The sequence below is a fragment of the Lepisosteus platostomus genome, chromosome 1 (genome assembly GCF_059453375.1).
Source record: "Lepisosteus platostomus isolate fLepPlt1 chromosome 1, fLepPlt1.hap1, whole genome shotgun sequence".
Classification (NCBI taxonomy): domain Eukaryota; kingdom Metazoa; phylum Chordata; class Actinopteri; order Semionotiformes; family Lepisosteidae; genus Lepisosteus; species Lepisosteus platostomus.
This window is the reverse complement of record NC_142611.1, coordinates 72,891,526-72,906,809: the sequence shown is the minus strand read 5'-3', so window position 1 is coordinate 72,906,809 and position 15,284 is coordinate 72,891,526. Positions and strand designations below refer to the sequence as shown.

Here is a 15,284-nt window from a genome sequence, read left to right as displayed (position 1 = left end):
CTTTTTTGTACGTTTGTGGCTGATCTTGGAATTAATGTGATCAGTTAACTGGAACAATAGCATCTTAATTTGCTAATCAATCTTGGTGACTCCAATCAACAAGTCTACATTGCAGACAAATTAAGGCAATAATTAAGAGGTTACAGAGCCAAATCTTTTCACAGTTCTGGTTTGCAGTTATCAAAAAATGTGCCCTGGCTGTGTTTAACATTTAAACTAATCCATCTTATATTTAAAATTTGAATTTGTATCATGGAAAATTCTGAAATTAAAACAGTTTAGGATTTAAAGTGGAACAGTGTATACCAATTATTGCTGTTATTACTACAGTTTATGTTTAGTTTTGTGGAAAGTTACTTTTAAAAATGATCCATTACAGTTCAAACTTGCAATTGAGGTAAATTGCAGCACATTGATTTTGTGTTACTTTACATAGCAACTAGGAGTAAGTAAAGATTTAACTCCACACTAAGAAGCAAAAAGAAGACATCATTTCGGCTGTTGATCCTTGTTCGGGTGTATAAAGCACAGGAGGACAAAGGACTGGGAAGGTGAGAAAGAGTGCAAACGAAGGGAGATCTGGGGGAGAGGTGTGAAAACCTGAAATCTGTAAATGAATGGAGAAATTCTAAAAAGACAAGGTCCGGGTTTAAGGAGAATCTTGGCTTCTCGTGTTTTTCTGTAGGAGTCCTGAGGCCCTTGTAAAAAGAACTGTCAGTGAAATGAGGAACTATTGTGCTGGAGAGATCTTTGAGCCTCACTGCTCTGAACGGTATTTATCATACTTGTGTTTGTTGTAGAAAATATGTAATCAGGTCAGAAAAGAGGAACTTGATACATTCAGGGACGTAAAGGAATGACATACACTGACAGGCTGAAGGACCTTGAACAAAGAAGACCATGGGGGGACCTCACATAAAGATTTAAAATCCCCAAAGACATTGACAGGCCAACATCTTCAGCATGAACCAGAGGACACACCAGGAAACTATGTGGAATTGTATTTAAAACTGAGAACAGGAGACACTTCTATACCCAGGGGGTGGTGGGTGTGTGGAACAAGCTACCCAGCAATGTTGTTGAAGTTGTTTTCTTCTGATGTTCTTGGATCAATTAAGTACCAAACAGACTAGATTGGCTAAAATGACCTCTTCTCATTTCCACGCTTTTAAAAAAATTCTCCTGTACAAAATAACTATACACACTTCATGGAAAATAACTGATGCCATCACAAAACCCTAAGTGAATCCTTCATTTCCCAACCTTTCTTTTTTATTTTCGGAGTTATGATACAATTACATTTCATTTACATATAACAGAGATACATAAACACAAAATAAAATATAGCCTTTTTGTCCTTTTGAATAGTACAATATTAGACATTCTCAGTTTGCACATATCCACATTCAAAATGAATGGTAAACTGGACTTTCAAAAATCTTGGACTAATGCTGCAAATGCTGCAGACAACGTGGCCAGTTCCTAATGAAGTTTATATTTCAATATTATTTAAAAAATGTTTATTTCGGTACATTACCATATACTTATGCATCGTAGGAAACTACTAATTATATAAAACTAGCAGGAAATTCATCCTATTTTTTAATATTTGAAAAGGAAAATAACGTGCATATAATGAAGTAGCATTTTTTTTACTACTGTGTGTTGTATGAATATATACAACTGATGCCTATAACATTCTAGCTAAAACCTGGGGCTGTACCGTAATGCCCTAAAATGTGCTAAGTGAATCAATCAGTCAAAAAAGATTACTTCGGCAAAATGTGAATTAATCACATCGTCTATCCAAATATTTAACATAACCTCAAGTGAAATACATATATTGTTTGTTCAGATTACCCAAACACTTGAAACGATCTGTTATGACAGTAGATTTATAGTTGTTGTAATCAAAGTATAATACCGGTCGCTGACTCAATCATATTTGAAGGCTTTTGTCCCGGTTCTTGTGACACTGAGCCCCAGACAGGAATTTTGGATGTCTGCGCCACCGTAGGTTTGGTGACGTAAAAGGTGAGGCCCGCTCGGATTGGGTGATTTCAATAGTCGCGGGCTACTTGAACAGAGAAAGCAGCAGTCCAGTAACTGCAGGAACTGGGGTTGGCAAGGAGTTGTAAATTAATCTCTGGTTTTTCGGATCGCTAAAATACTGCACCTCGAAAATACAAGAGACCCAGCATGGACAGCTGAAAGTGATACGTCTGGGGAGGCGGTGATCGGTTGTTGTTTTTTTTAAGTTTTTTTTTTTAATTCTAGACTTTGGGAGGGGTATTGGAAGACCTCTTCGTAGTAGAAGACTCTAACCCTGATGTTACAACTTATGTTTTTTCTGGTTGCTTGCTAGTTCATAACGTCACAATTGTTAACCCGGAACTACGGCGGTTGTTTTATTTTAAATTTTAGAACTTTATTTTAGCGTACTAGCTGAGCAACAATGTTTGGTATCAGTCGCGATCACGCTGCGAGTGACTTGCAGAAAAATCAAGACCGGGAAAACATGCTTTTTAAACAAAGGGCTGCTGCAAAACACCGGCTTGAAGATCAAGAAAATATAAACCCAAAAGCTACAAGCAGAAGTGTTTTGGGAGCTTTGCAGAACAACCAGAGAAGCGCAAGACCCCAGCTACAACAAGGAACAAAACAGGTTGGTCGAAGCTCTTTTAAATTAATAAACGATTAAATTATGCGATTTAAATCTAATCGGTGGTGATAAACTTAATCTGAGGTTTTCGGTGTTTTATTGCGGTTTGCAGTCTATCGGTGTTGGTGCTCGTCTGCAATTTCTCCTTTAGTGTGGTTAACTTCTGAGATTGCGTTTTAAAAACGGAACGGCTTTCTACAGAGTGGTCAAAACACTTGATGTAGTCAAGGATCTAGATTAATCATAACTTATTACCTTAGCGCCACAGAGGCAAACAACTGTTTAAATGGCCATTTGGTGTTTCCCAGTGAACAGTCCGCCATTTTCAAGGCGGCAGGTTACTGCTGTAACGAGCTCTGCAATGTGTAGAGACGGGATAAAATTGTGGGATCTCTTGTTTTGAAGTGTACTAGTCAAGTTTTCGCTGACGTTTCCGAAGATTCTGGTTTCCCTTTTCCACGGGAAACTAATCGCGCGTCCGTTTTCAAAAAATGCATGAAAGCCATTTCTCAAGTTTAACTTAAAAGGCCGTGGTTTACGTTTCTGCATTAATCTGGATTTTTTTTCTGCATTAACCTGGAATTGCCAACGTTATAGGAACTTGGACTGTAATTCAGTGACCGCCATTTTAGATGATTATAGAAGCTCTACCTGGCCAATATGGAAATGTATGTAAACGTCCACTAATACTTACTGACGCAAGATGTTAATGTTTTTTGTTCTCAGGGCCATTCGTGTCAAGTGCTGTCCTGCACAAATTCTGAGAACCATGGCCGGGATCCTTCAGAGAAGATGGGTGCAAAGCAGCCCGGTTTCACAATTCACGTGGATGAGCCTGATGGTGCTTGTACCAAGAAGCAAGTGGCCTCCAAAGCTAAAGTCCTCATGGAGAAGCCTCTGCTTACAATTAACCCCATTGCGGGGAACAGACAGCCCCTTTCCGTTATTGAGTGCCCTCTGGATGCCAGTTTTGGTAGGTGTTTCCTGAAACAAGAATGGCTTAGCTTTAAGGAGGTAGCTCCTTGGAGACTGACTTGCAATCAATGGAAAGATATTTATAGTTTTAAACCAAAAGAAAACTTACCTCACCTAGCTAACAGTGCTTTTTACTCTTTAACCCTTATGTAACCAAGCCTAGGCTTTTGTAACAAGTGCAGTATACCCTACCCCTGTAAAGAAAGAAAGCAACTTCTCATAATTGTAACTAATTTAGAAGTTGGTATCCATTTTAAATCATAAATCATTGTACTAATTCTGGGCTGTACTTGCTATTTTTTCCAGATTCACCAGTGGCTATGGACATGTCGGTATGTGATGCCGAGGAAAAACCAAGGGATGCAAATGAAGTGCCAGACTATGCTGTAGAGATCCACAAATACTTAAGGGAAATGGAGGTAAGAATGGATTTTTTTTTTCCCCCAGACAAACTTGACACTTGTGTTAGTTTGACTTGAATGCTTGTTGTGGGGCTTCAACTTCCAAATGAAGGTAGAATCCCTTTCCACTGAGGGGAGTATGACCTCCAGCTGATCCAAAACCTCTAAGATGGCTATGTACAGGGAGATTCCAAAACCCAAATGTTTTAACTCTTCATTTTAATTGTTCTCTTCCTCAGATAAAGTCCAGGCCCAAAGCTGGCTACATGAAGAAACAGCCAGACATTACGAACAGCATGCGAGCCATCCTTGTGGACTGGCTGGTGGAGGTGGGAGAGGAGTACAAGCTGCAGAACGAGACGCTCTATTTGGCTGCGAACTATATTGACCGTTTCCTGTCCGCGATGTCAGTCCTGCGGGGGAAACTGCAGCTGGTTGGGACGGCAGCTATGCTGTTGGCTTCGTAAGTCTCACTCTACCACCTGAAACCCCCTTTTGAGTTGATCCTCTTCCCCTTGTATGAGACCTGACTTGGTTCCCCATTGTGTTCAGGAAATTCGAAGAGATCTACCCCCCAGAAGTCACGGAGTTCGTCTACATCACGGATGACACTTACACTAAGAAGCAAGTGTTGAGGATGGAGCATCTTATTTTGAAAGTGCTGTCTTTTGATCTTGCTGCTCCTACAATCAACCAGTTTCTCACCCAGTACTTCCTTCATCAGCCAGTGAACCAGAAAGTTGAGAGCTTGTCAATGGTGAGTTGATGCCAACGATGTGTTTATTTTTATTGAAATCCCTGGTATTTCACTTACAGGTTTTTAGTTTCCAGAACATACATCACCTTTTGTAGGTCTTCCTCTTTTCATTTGTTTTGCACTTCTGTAGAAGTGCAGAGATGTACAGAATGCATTCATGTCTTCATACCTTGTTAATTTTTTGCAGTTCCTGGGGGAGTTGAGTTTAGTTGATTCGGACCCGTTCCTGAAATATCTCCCGTCGGTTACAGCTGCCGCGGCCTTCGTTTTGGCACGGTATACAATTACAGGTGTTTCATGGGTAAGTTCCTAATCTAGTAATGTTACGTGTAATATTCAGAATTTGTCAACTAACGGTCCCTCAAAGATTAATGTGATCTTTCAGAACCCTTTTTTACTTTGCTTGGTAGAAAGCCTTTTGTTCAAATTAAGTGGTTAACTCTCAGGTTCATTAATTGCTGTGAATAATTGGCTTTCAAGGGCCTTAAGTAGTCCTAATGTTGACCTGATATTCACTGGATTACATCCCTGGCTTAGTCTTTTCCAGTTCTAAGACTGTAACAGGGAAAACAGCTAAACTATAGTGAATGTTCATGTCTGGACTGAATCCCTAGTGACTTCAAAATAAGCACCTCCATGTTTAGATTTGAAATCTATAGTGATCCACCATGTCTTGGACTGAATTGGTAATGAGCCTGTTGTATCTATAAAGACAATTTTAAAGGGGAACTGCAGTCCCAGTTTCTCAGGCCAGTTATTAAATCTGTCACATTCATTGGTATAGAAAAACTGAATTCACAAAATTGTCAAGTTGGTGAAACTACTGTAGTTGTGATGTGAAGTGGCCCTTCCTGCTCACTAGTCACTGTCTAATTTAATGCGATATCCAAGCAGATAAGTACATGTTGCAGGGCAGACATTTCACTGCAGAAATGTTAACTAAATGCAGGTAACATTGGAACTAGTATTTGTTGGCAGAGTGATTTTTTTTCTTTTGAGTTAAAGATGATTTAAATTAGCAGAATTGTGAGTTCAATGTAATAAGGATGCAATGTACTACTGGAGGATTGGCTGCCTCATTCTGAATTGTATAATACAGCACTAGATTTACCTGGAAGTTATTTTGTGATGTGAAGGTGACAGTTTTTCAGGTTACTGTGTACATTTCACTTTCATTGTGGTTTGCAGTGTGCTCCTGAATGTTGGTTCTTTCTATCCCCAAAATTATAAAAATGTTGCCGTTCCCCTTTAAGGTATCCCTTCATCTCCATCCAGCTGGAAGTGCCCTTTTTCTAAAGGTGTAACCTTTACATTTTTCCCCTAAACAGTGATAGGATGCAGTCCTCCTACAGACAAACGCAAGGTCAGGTTAGCTGCTGTGTGGGGTTTTTAAAAATCACTTTTGTTGATGAAGCTGATTGTGTGAACTGATTCTTACCATTTTGAATTTCCTCAATCTTTTGTAGTGGTATGTTACAACTATCTGTAGGCAGGCTTGTAATTCTCTTGTCTCCTTACAGCCGCAGTCTCTGATTGAGTTGACGGGCTACACTGTGGAGTCCCTCATGCCCTGCATCATGGATCTGCATCAAACCTACCTCAATGCTCCACAGCATGCGCAACAGTCTGTGAGGGAGAAATACAAGGGTACAAAGTAAGTACTCCCAAAACATCTTTCTGGTAGCAACTGTAGCAGTTTAAAATGCAAAGTACATCTGGCTTGTCCAGCTGTGGGGTTAGTTTATTCTGTATGCCTCTATGCGTCCATTTTGTAAGAGCAGTTCCTTCACACTTGGCTTTGTTGATCTTTAGGTGTTTCTAGGAAATGGTGAAGACTTTGACCGGCCTGATATAGGTCCAACTAAAGATTTAGTTACACTTCTTGACTTCACATATTCTGTTCTGCTGGAGTTTATCTAACTAGATCCAGTGGTTTTCTGGCAGTGAGTGATTTGACTGCCAAAGATTCAGGTCCAGCTATTAAATCGGTAATCTTGGCATTACCTTGGTTATGTATCTTTTGTAGGGATCTCAAATTCCCAGTATTTGAGAAACTTGTCTTGCGGTCTCTAAGCTTGACCGGTTCACATTAATTTCAAATGCTTGCATATAAATGGGAACAGTAACTCTTGCGTACAGTGCACAGAAAACTGGGTTGGGTGACGACTTGGACTTTCTCTACCTTTTCCCACTATGGGGAAAATACCCACCAAGACCTTGGTATAGGTTGATAACCCACTTGGTTTAGGAGAGGCTGTTTTACTTGTAACTGCCCCTTCTTACACACTTTGGATGTAATAAGGTCTTCAGAAAGTGCAAAGCCCTACAACATTCAGGTTGTTTGGGAAAATCTTAGTTTGCCTTGTGAATGCCCACTGTACATCCTGTTTTATAGCTTGTCTTTGATATAGCCTTGAAAACTGCCACTGTTGTCTAAAGCCTAAATGTTGACTTGTTTTTCAGGTACCATGAAGTTTCTCTGATTGAACCACCAGAAAAATTGATGCTGGTTTAAAGCTGGGAGTTTTTATTTCCATGGGAAGACTTTTTTAGATTTTTAATGTACAGTTTTTTATTTTTCTAATGTCACTACCATGACCAGAGTATTTCAATAACTGCAAGCCATAGGTTTGTCTATGGTATACAGATGCCAGTTTTGTACTTTTAATGTATTTTATGTGCAATCTAGGGTGTTGATTATTGACATTTATAACTGCCTCAAGTGTAAGTTGTATTCCTCATACCATGCCTTGAGGAGCTAACAGATTGTGTGAGGGTTTATAGCAAGTAAAGCTATTGGAAGTTATAAATGCTTTTATCTTGTAAATTCCACCTTCTATAATAAAGGTACAGTTGACATACTGTCTCTCTTGGTGTCTTTCTTGATCTGGAAAGCTAGTATAGGTTTGGACTGTTTAGCGATGCTTGTCTAAACTGTATCTTGTTAATCAACTTTGAAGGCCTTTCAAAATGACAACTGAGGTTCCTTGACCTACAGGAGGCAAGCTCCCATGGTGGTGAACTACAGGATATTGGATTTCTAAGAAGGTTTAAGTAGATGAGAGAAATTGCTCTTTCCTCAAGTTCATTTTCTGTAAAACTGGGTTCTGAAAGTCTGTTTGGATCTTGGTAAAAGAGGTTACAACTCAAATGTTCTCATGCTTCTGGTAGTTACTACCTTTGTCTGTATTTTACGGTTGTAACGTGAGTGAGAGTTAAGCTTCTTACTGTCTGACAAGCTTAGACTCCCTGGTGGGTCCCTGCATGGATGGGTGTTCTAGCTGTGTATGATAACACTTCTTTACAGAAAGATCGAGACTAGGAAAACCTCTTAAACAAAGGGAGGTTCCAAAAGAGTGGGTGAATGTAAGAGCAGGTGCCATTTGCTAGATTATCAATACCTGAGCGAGGGGTCAATGACCCATACTTAGGCTAGACCAGCTCGGACATTGGTTTGCAGAGATTTTTAAAACCCTTCCCAGACTCATAACCATTAACTGTGTTAAAGCATCAAAAGCAAAGCTCTAAACAGTACTCTGTAGAAATCCCATTTTATCTCTTTCCATGTCGTCAATTGTGCTTTAGTAGCTCTAACCTGACCTTCCCTTTCAATTACTTTAGAATTGGTCTAATATAGCAAATTCTGCTTTAAATCCCCATAGATTAAATATCAGATGTTGAATTAGTGCCTGTTATAATTGGTAAAATGGCCTTTCACACTCCTGTGGTTTCATAACTGATTTAATAGCTCATACTTTTGTTAAATTGATTTAAATGCAGAAACTACATCACATCCAAGAGAATAAATGCAATCGGAACGATTACCAGGGGCATTCTCTTTCTAGTGTAGATACCTTACAAGTTTGGTGTCAAGTGTTTCAATGTGTATTTCTATGAAATATGAGCAGGGATTGACTGTCATCAGCTACCAAGGGAATGTTAATATTAAGACTAGGTAAAGAGGAACAAAGTAATGATCCTAATATATGAATATACCTATGAACTGTACTTGGCTCTGAAAATTCCATGCTGTAGTAAGTGGTTTGATTGTAAAAACTCTAACCATTGGCAAGTACCCTGCACATTTTGTCTTATTGGGTGAAAAAACTCCTTCAATCATCACAAAAATGTCCGGGAATGTATTTTATGGTTACATTTGGTCCTGTGTATTTCTAATTCATTATAAAGACTAGAAGCTTAAAGAGAATGAGTGATTACTGAAAAGCAATATACACATTAAAATATTAAACTTATGCATTTATGTATATGCATATATATATATACAAAACGTTAGCACATGACATTTTAAAACCAGCGTTTGTTAGCTACTGAAAACTTGCTCAACAGAGTCAAATACAATTAGAATTTATTGTTGACGTTTTGTAGGTACTTAGTGGAGTGGGAACAGAGCTGGTTGATTATAATTGGTATCTGGAGAACGAGTTCCTTTTGTTTACAGTTCTGCACCATAGCTCTTATACCCTGGCGTCTATCTACACAGGCTCGAGTTATGGGCTGGTGGTCTCTTGTTTACATATGCCCGCAGATGGTTGCTTTGCTAGACGTTGGAGAGATTTAATAAGCAGACCCACGCCGCTTTGTCTCAACTTGTCCGGCTGTCGGAGAACCACGCTGTTTAAACCGGTAGCCTGAGCTACGAGTACCCAATGACGTAGCGCTGAAGCGGCGCTCTTTGTTAGTACGAAGCTTGTGTTAGGAATAGTCGTCTTCTTACACTTGTGAAGGGTTCAGTGCGCGCCTTTTGCCCTTAACGTTATATTTGTGGAATCATGCTCAGGATAGAAGAGAAACAATTATTGTATTATTTGAAATTGTACAGTGACTACAAAGCTGCTTTAAATAGACTATGAAATGCTTAGTAAAATGGGTAGATTCTAATATACCAACAAATAAATTATGTATCATAAGCACTTATGATTTTAAATCCCCCCCGTTTTGCGCACTATGAACCGGTTTGGGGAACCACCTCGAAAACTGGAAATTCAGTTTTTCTCCAGTGGAAATTAAGAAATGGACTCAAATAGTCTGAAGTGCTCTGTTTGAACTGCTCGGCAGTTACGCAACCATTGGGTTACTAGTTAATTTCTATTTGTAATTAATCTGGTCTCTGGCAGTTTATGAAACGATGTGAATTGAAAGGTACCGGTCACCTGTAGTCACTGGCAGTTTTAATAATTCAAAGATTTATGTAACTTGTTTAAAAAACATTTTTATCAGTATTAATTTGTTTTGCACAAATGTATCAGATAAAAAGTACACCCCACGAAGGTGTATTTTTCAACATATTTGCGTGTATGGATATTAGATCTTCAATTAAAAAATATTGATAGATAAAGGTGATCTAATTTAACAAATAACAATGAAAATTATTCTTTGCAATCATTTATTCAACAAAAAAAAATGTCAGAAATGCAATTGTCTGCTGTGGAAAACATAACTACACCCCCCTAGCTTCAATAGCTGCTGTTGCCCCATTTGGCAGAAATCACTTCTTTTAGGCGTTTCTTGTAATTGTCTATCAGTCTCCAACATCGACTTGGAGAAATTTTTGCCCCCTCCTCCTTACAGAACTCCTTCAACTGTGTGATGTTTGAGGGCTCTCTTGCATGTACTGCTCGCTTCAAGTCCCCCACAGCATTTCTATGGGGTTAAGATCTGGGCTTTGACTTGGCCATTCCATAACCCTCCATTTCTTCTTTTTGAGCCATTCTTGTGTGGATTTGCTTGAGTGTTTTGGGTCATTGTCTTGTCGTACAGTCTTCTTATGGTTCAGCTTCAGCTTTTTGACAGATGGCATCACATTCTCCTCAGGTACTCTCTGGTACAAAGTGGAATTCATGGTTGACTCCATGATGGCAAGCTGGCCAGGCCCTGAGGCAGAAGAGCAGCCCCAAACCATAATGCTTCCATGCTTTACAGTTGGTATGAGGATCTTTTGGTCGAAGGCAGTTTTTGGTTTTCTCCAGACATGATGTCCGGCATTGTGGCCGAACAGCTCTGTTTGTCTCATCTGTCCAGAGCACATTGTTCCAATAGTCCTGATCTTCACCTAGGTGTTGTCTGGCAAACTTCAGTCGTGCATCTATATTCTTTTTTTGAGAGCAGAGGCTTCTTCCTTCCTGACCTCGCATGTAGGTCAAAGTTGTGCAATCTCTTTCAGATGGTTGACTCGTGCACTTTGACATTGACTGAGGCAAGACTTGCCTGTAAATCCCTTGATGTTATCCTGGGGTTCTTGGAGACTTCCTGCAGCATCTTTCGGTCAGCTCTTGGACTGAATTTGGTGAGACGACCTGGCCTGGACAGATTGTCAGTGGTTTGACATGTTCCCCATTTGTAGATGATCTTTTTCGGACAATGGAGTGATTGACTACAAATTGCTTGGAAATGGCTTCAAAACCCTTCCCAGACTCAAAGGCATGAACAATCTTTCTTCTGAGGGCCTCAGAGAGCTCTTTTGATCTTGGCATGATGTAGCCACACACCTCAATTGCTAAGACCAAACCAGACCACAGGTTTCTTATGTTTACATAAGGCAGTGCCCTCCAAGTTACACTCTAATGATGTTCTAATCATTTTCACCTGTTTTGGTGCAACTGATTCTAATTTTAGGCATTTGATGCAATGATAAAGGTAAGGGTGTACTACCTTTTTCCCTACAAGGAAATTGCATTTTGTTGATTTAAATAGTACAAATGAGTGCAAAATGTGATTTTTTCAATGTTATTTTTTAAAATTAGATCACCTTTATCTTTCAGTATTGTTGAAATGATGATCAAATATCCTTTTGTCCAAAAATATAAAAAAAGACAAACCCTTTCATGTGGTGTACTTACTTTTTCACACCACTGTAACTGCAGGCTGCAAACTACTTTTCTTTTTTGTTGAAGTTGAAAGGTTTAAAAGAACTGATCGAGTACCTATGAGGTACTATATACCCCTTAATATACTACCAACACAAAAAATATGCACCTCTCTATGCATGTACGTTTTTAGAAAATGAAAGTATATGGGTTTAAAATACCGATAAATTGTTTAAGGCATCAATTTGAGTGTTTATGACTGACAGTAATAGCTCAAGGTGAAAGCTCAGCATAAACCAGGAGCTATTTTAGCTTCTTGACTACCAAACCTGCCAAGCCTGCTGAAAAGAAGAAAACAAAGTGAAAACAATACGCCTCTTTCATCACAAGCTTTAGTCCTTTGCCAGCAGGATGAAGGAGGCTGTACCAAGTCATCACACTGCAACTCACCACCTGGGGCGTTCACTGCCAACAATTTCTAACCTGGCAAGATATTATAACCCAACAGTCAGGATCTGGGAGATGACAAGTCACAACACCTTACCAAGATTGATGGGGAGGCTCTAGTGTGCAGGTTAAGAATGTGTCATTTATGCTATATATGCCCTGCTCACCAAACCTAAGCCCCAGTGAGTATTTTCTAGCTGAGACAATGTGGCACCTAGAGTTTACCTAGTGAATATCTCTTGTCAAACCCTGGGAACCCACTTGTTTCCCTTCCTGCAAGATCATCTGGATGCAACAACATCTCAGGCTGTATAGGCCAAGAATGGATCTTCAATGTAACAATGGGCCCTACAGACCAGACCCGAGACCCCCTGAATGTAAGTGGGATGGCATCGCACCTACTGCAACAAATATCAGTGGAAAGTACGTGCTTGTGTCTCTGCAAAAGGAATGTGAGAAAGTCCCACATGCATCAAAGCATGCATCACAGATGCAAAGATTGTATTGTTTCCAAGGGTGACGACACATCCTACTAACCTGTGACTTTCACAGCAATGTGAGTGACGCGGTTGTTAAATGTTTACCTGCACGAGTTTACGTATGTTTATTTAATAAAATATGATTTGTTAAAAAAAGATGTCTTGATAATTTTTGATTTTGTTGCAGTTATAAATGATACATTTCTACTGGTGCTCAGGATGCATGGGTGAAAACAGTAGTTTCAGAAACAACAACTACATCAATCATTTAAAGTCTTATTTAAACATATTTTCCCCTGAAAAAGGGGTTCGCTGGTAGGTGGAAAATTAGCTTTGGGATCGTTTCTTAGTAATTTCACCCTGGTGAACTGAATTTGGTGACAAAGGAGCCTTAAAAGTGTTTGCTAACATATTTCCATAAAACATGAGTTGGGACTCAAATCAGGCATCAGTGGAATGTTAATGTTTAAATTAAGAGGAGCAATGATCCTTTGTTGCAAAACTTATCCTGTACTAAAAAGTGGGAAAAGGTGGGAAAAAAAATAAAAATGAGCTGAATCCTTTCCATTCAAGCTTCAGAAGCAGCTGAATACCTTACATGTTAGTTTTGTATTTGGAACATTAAGGATCAGCAGGCTGTCTAAACAACCATTACACCCATGCCTCAGGGGATGCAATGCAATGACTGTAAATACTTACAGTCACTAATACTTACAGACGCTATTAATGGGATTATAAAGCACATTATACTGCATGTACCATACAGGTCCAGTAGTAATGTAAAACAAAGTAATACGACCTCCTTGGTAAAGACAGTAGTGGCCTTGAGAAGTAAGCACTATAACAGTAGGTGTAACAACAAATAATTTAATAACAAATTTAATAAATAATTCTCAAGTATTTTACATAACATTTCTTAAGCAAATCCAGGTGTCCTGAAACATGTCCAGTTTATGTTGCTTGTTTTCAAAGGCTTCATAGCCGGGGCTCAATTACTGATGAAAACCAAACAGATAGTTCCAAACCCATGTTCCTACAGTCACAGTGGGGTTTACTTTCAGGTTTGTCCCAATAAAGAATCAAAAGACTACTCAATTTAGTATTGGGTTAAAACTTACTAATTCTGAATTGGTGAAAGTAACAAGAGCAAAGCTGTGCATTATTCAGCATTTTTTTTTTGCTAAAACAGCAATTTACTACAACTTTGCAAGAAAGCCACACAGAAGACTGCTTGGTTGACCATTAGAATCAACCCCAAAAGACCTTTAAGACATTCCCATCTCCAGGCCCCTCAGTCCCTATTCCGATATTCGGATGTATTAATGGAAACCTCTCTCTGTATCACTCGCCCAGGACACAATGCCTGCAGAGATGAGATTCCCATGTATGTCCAAGACGTGCTCTGCCTGAAGGTGTTACAGCCGACCCACTTAAGACAAACCCGTATTTTTTATTAAACTTTGAAGATCAATATGGTATGTTTTGTGGTGAAGTAATATAATAAGGTATAACGCATACAGTGCCTTGCGAAAGTATTCGGCCCCCTTGAACTTTTCAACCTTTTGCCACATTTCAGGCTTCAAACATAAAGATATAATTTTTTTATTTTATGTGAAGAATCACCAACAAGTGGGACACAATTGTGAAGTGGAACGAAATCTATTGGATTTTTGAAACTTTTTTAACTAATAAAAAAATGAAAAGTGGGGCGTGCAAAATTATTCGGCCCCTTTACTTTCGGTGCAGCAAACTCACTCCAGAAGTTCAGCGAGGATCTCTGAATGATCCAATGTTGTCCTAAATGACTGATGGTGATAAATAGAATCCACCTGTGTGTAATCAAGTCTCTGTATAAATGCACCTGCTCTGTGATAGTCTCAAGGTTCTGTTGAAAGCGCAGAGAGCATCATGAAGACCAAGGAACACACCAGGCAGGTCCGTAATACTGTTGTGGAGAAGTTTAAAGCCGGATTTGGATACAAAAAGATTTCCCAAGCTTCAAACATCCCAAGGAGCACTGTGCAAGCGATCATCTTGAAATGGAAGGAGTATCAGACCACTGCAAATCTACCAAGACCTGGCCGTCCCTCTAAACTTTCAGCTCAGACAAGGAGAAGACTGATCAGAGATGCAGCCAAGAGGCCCATGATCACTCTGGATGAACTGCAGAGAACTACAGCTGAGGTGGGAGAGTCTGTCCATAGGACAACAATCAGTCTTACACTGCACAAATCTGGCCTTTATGGAAGAGTGGCAAGAAGAAAGCCATTTCTCAAAGATATCCATAAAAAGTCTCGTCTAAAGTTTGCCACAAGCCACCTGGGAGACACCCCAAACATGTGGAAGAAGGTGCTCTGGTCAGATGAAACCAAAATCGAACTTTTTGGCCACAATGCAAAACGATATGTTTGGCGTAAAAGCAACACAGCTCATCACCCTCAACACACCATCCCCACTGTCAAACATGGTGGTGGCAGCATCATGGTTTGGGCCTGCTTTTCTTCAGCAGGGACAGGGAAGATGGTTAAAATTGAGGGGAAGATGGATGCAGCCAAATACAGGACCATTCTGGATGAAAACCTGTTGGAGTCTGCAAAAGACCTGAAACTGGGACGGAGATTTATCTTCCAACAAGACAATGATCCCAAACATACAGCAAAATCTACAAAGGAATGGTTCACAAATTAACGTATCCAGGTGTTTGAATGGCCAAGTCAAAGTCCAGACCTGAATCCAATC

General features: G+C 39.5%; 1 protein-coding gene across 1 annotated transcript; it reads left to right on the top strand.

The window, feature by feature from the left end:
• Positions 1–2,072: 2,072 nt before the first annotated feature.
• On the top strand, positions 2,073–7,658 carry ccna2 (cyclin A2). Its single transcript, XM_088637133.1, has 8 exons — positions 2,073–2,665; positions 3,389–3,635; positions 3,944–4,056; positions 4,278–4,501; positions 4,591–4,795; positions 4,983–5,096; positions 6,316–6,449; positions 7,259–7,658. Exons 1-8 carry the CDS (start codon positions 2,456–2,458, stop codon positions 7,308–7,310), a joined length of 1,299 nt encoding a protein of 432 aa, XP_088493259.1. The 5' UTR covers positions 2,073–2,455; the 3' UTR covers positions 7,311–7,658.
• The last annotated feature ends 7,626 nt before the right edge of the window (positions 7,659–15,284 follow it).

What these genes read in the sequence shown, in the direction of transcription:
- ccna2 (XM_088637133.1), top strand. Translation starts at nt 2,456, where the DNA reads ATGTTTGGTATCAGTCGCGATCACGCTGCGAGTGACTTGCAGAAAAAT. An exon ending in TACAACAAGGAACAAAACAG is followed by an intron (nt 2,666 to 3,388) that starts GTTGGTCGAAGC and finishes TTTTGTTCTCAG; the next exon opens with GGCCATTCGTGTCAAGTGCT. An exon ending in CCCTCTGGATGCCAGTTTTG is followed by an intron (nt 3,636 to 3,943) that starts GTAGGTGTTTCC and finishes TATTTTTTCCAG; the next exon opens with ATTCACCAGTGGCTATGGAC.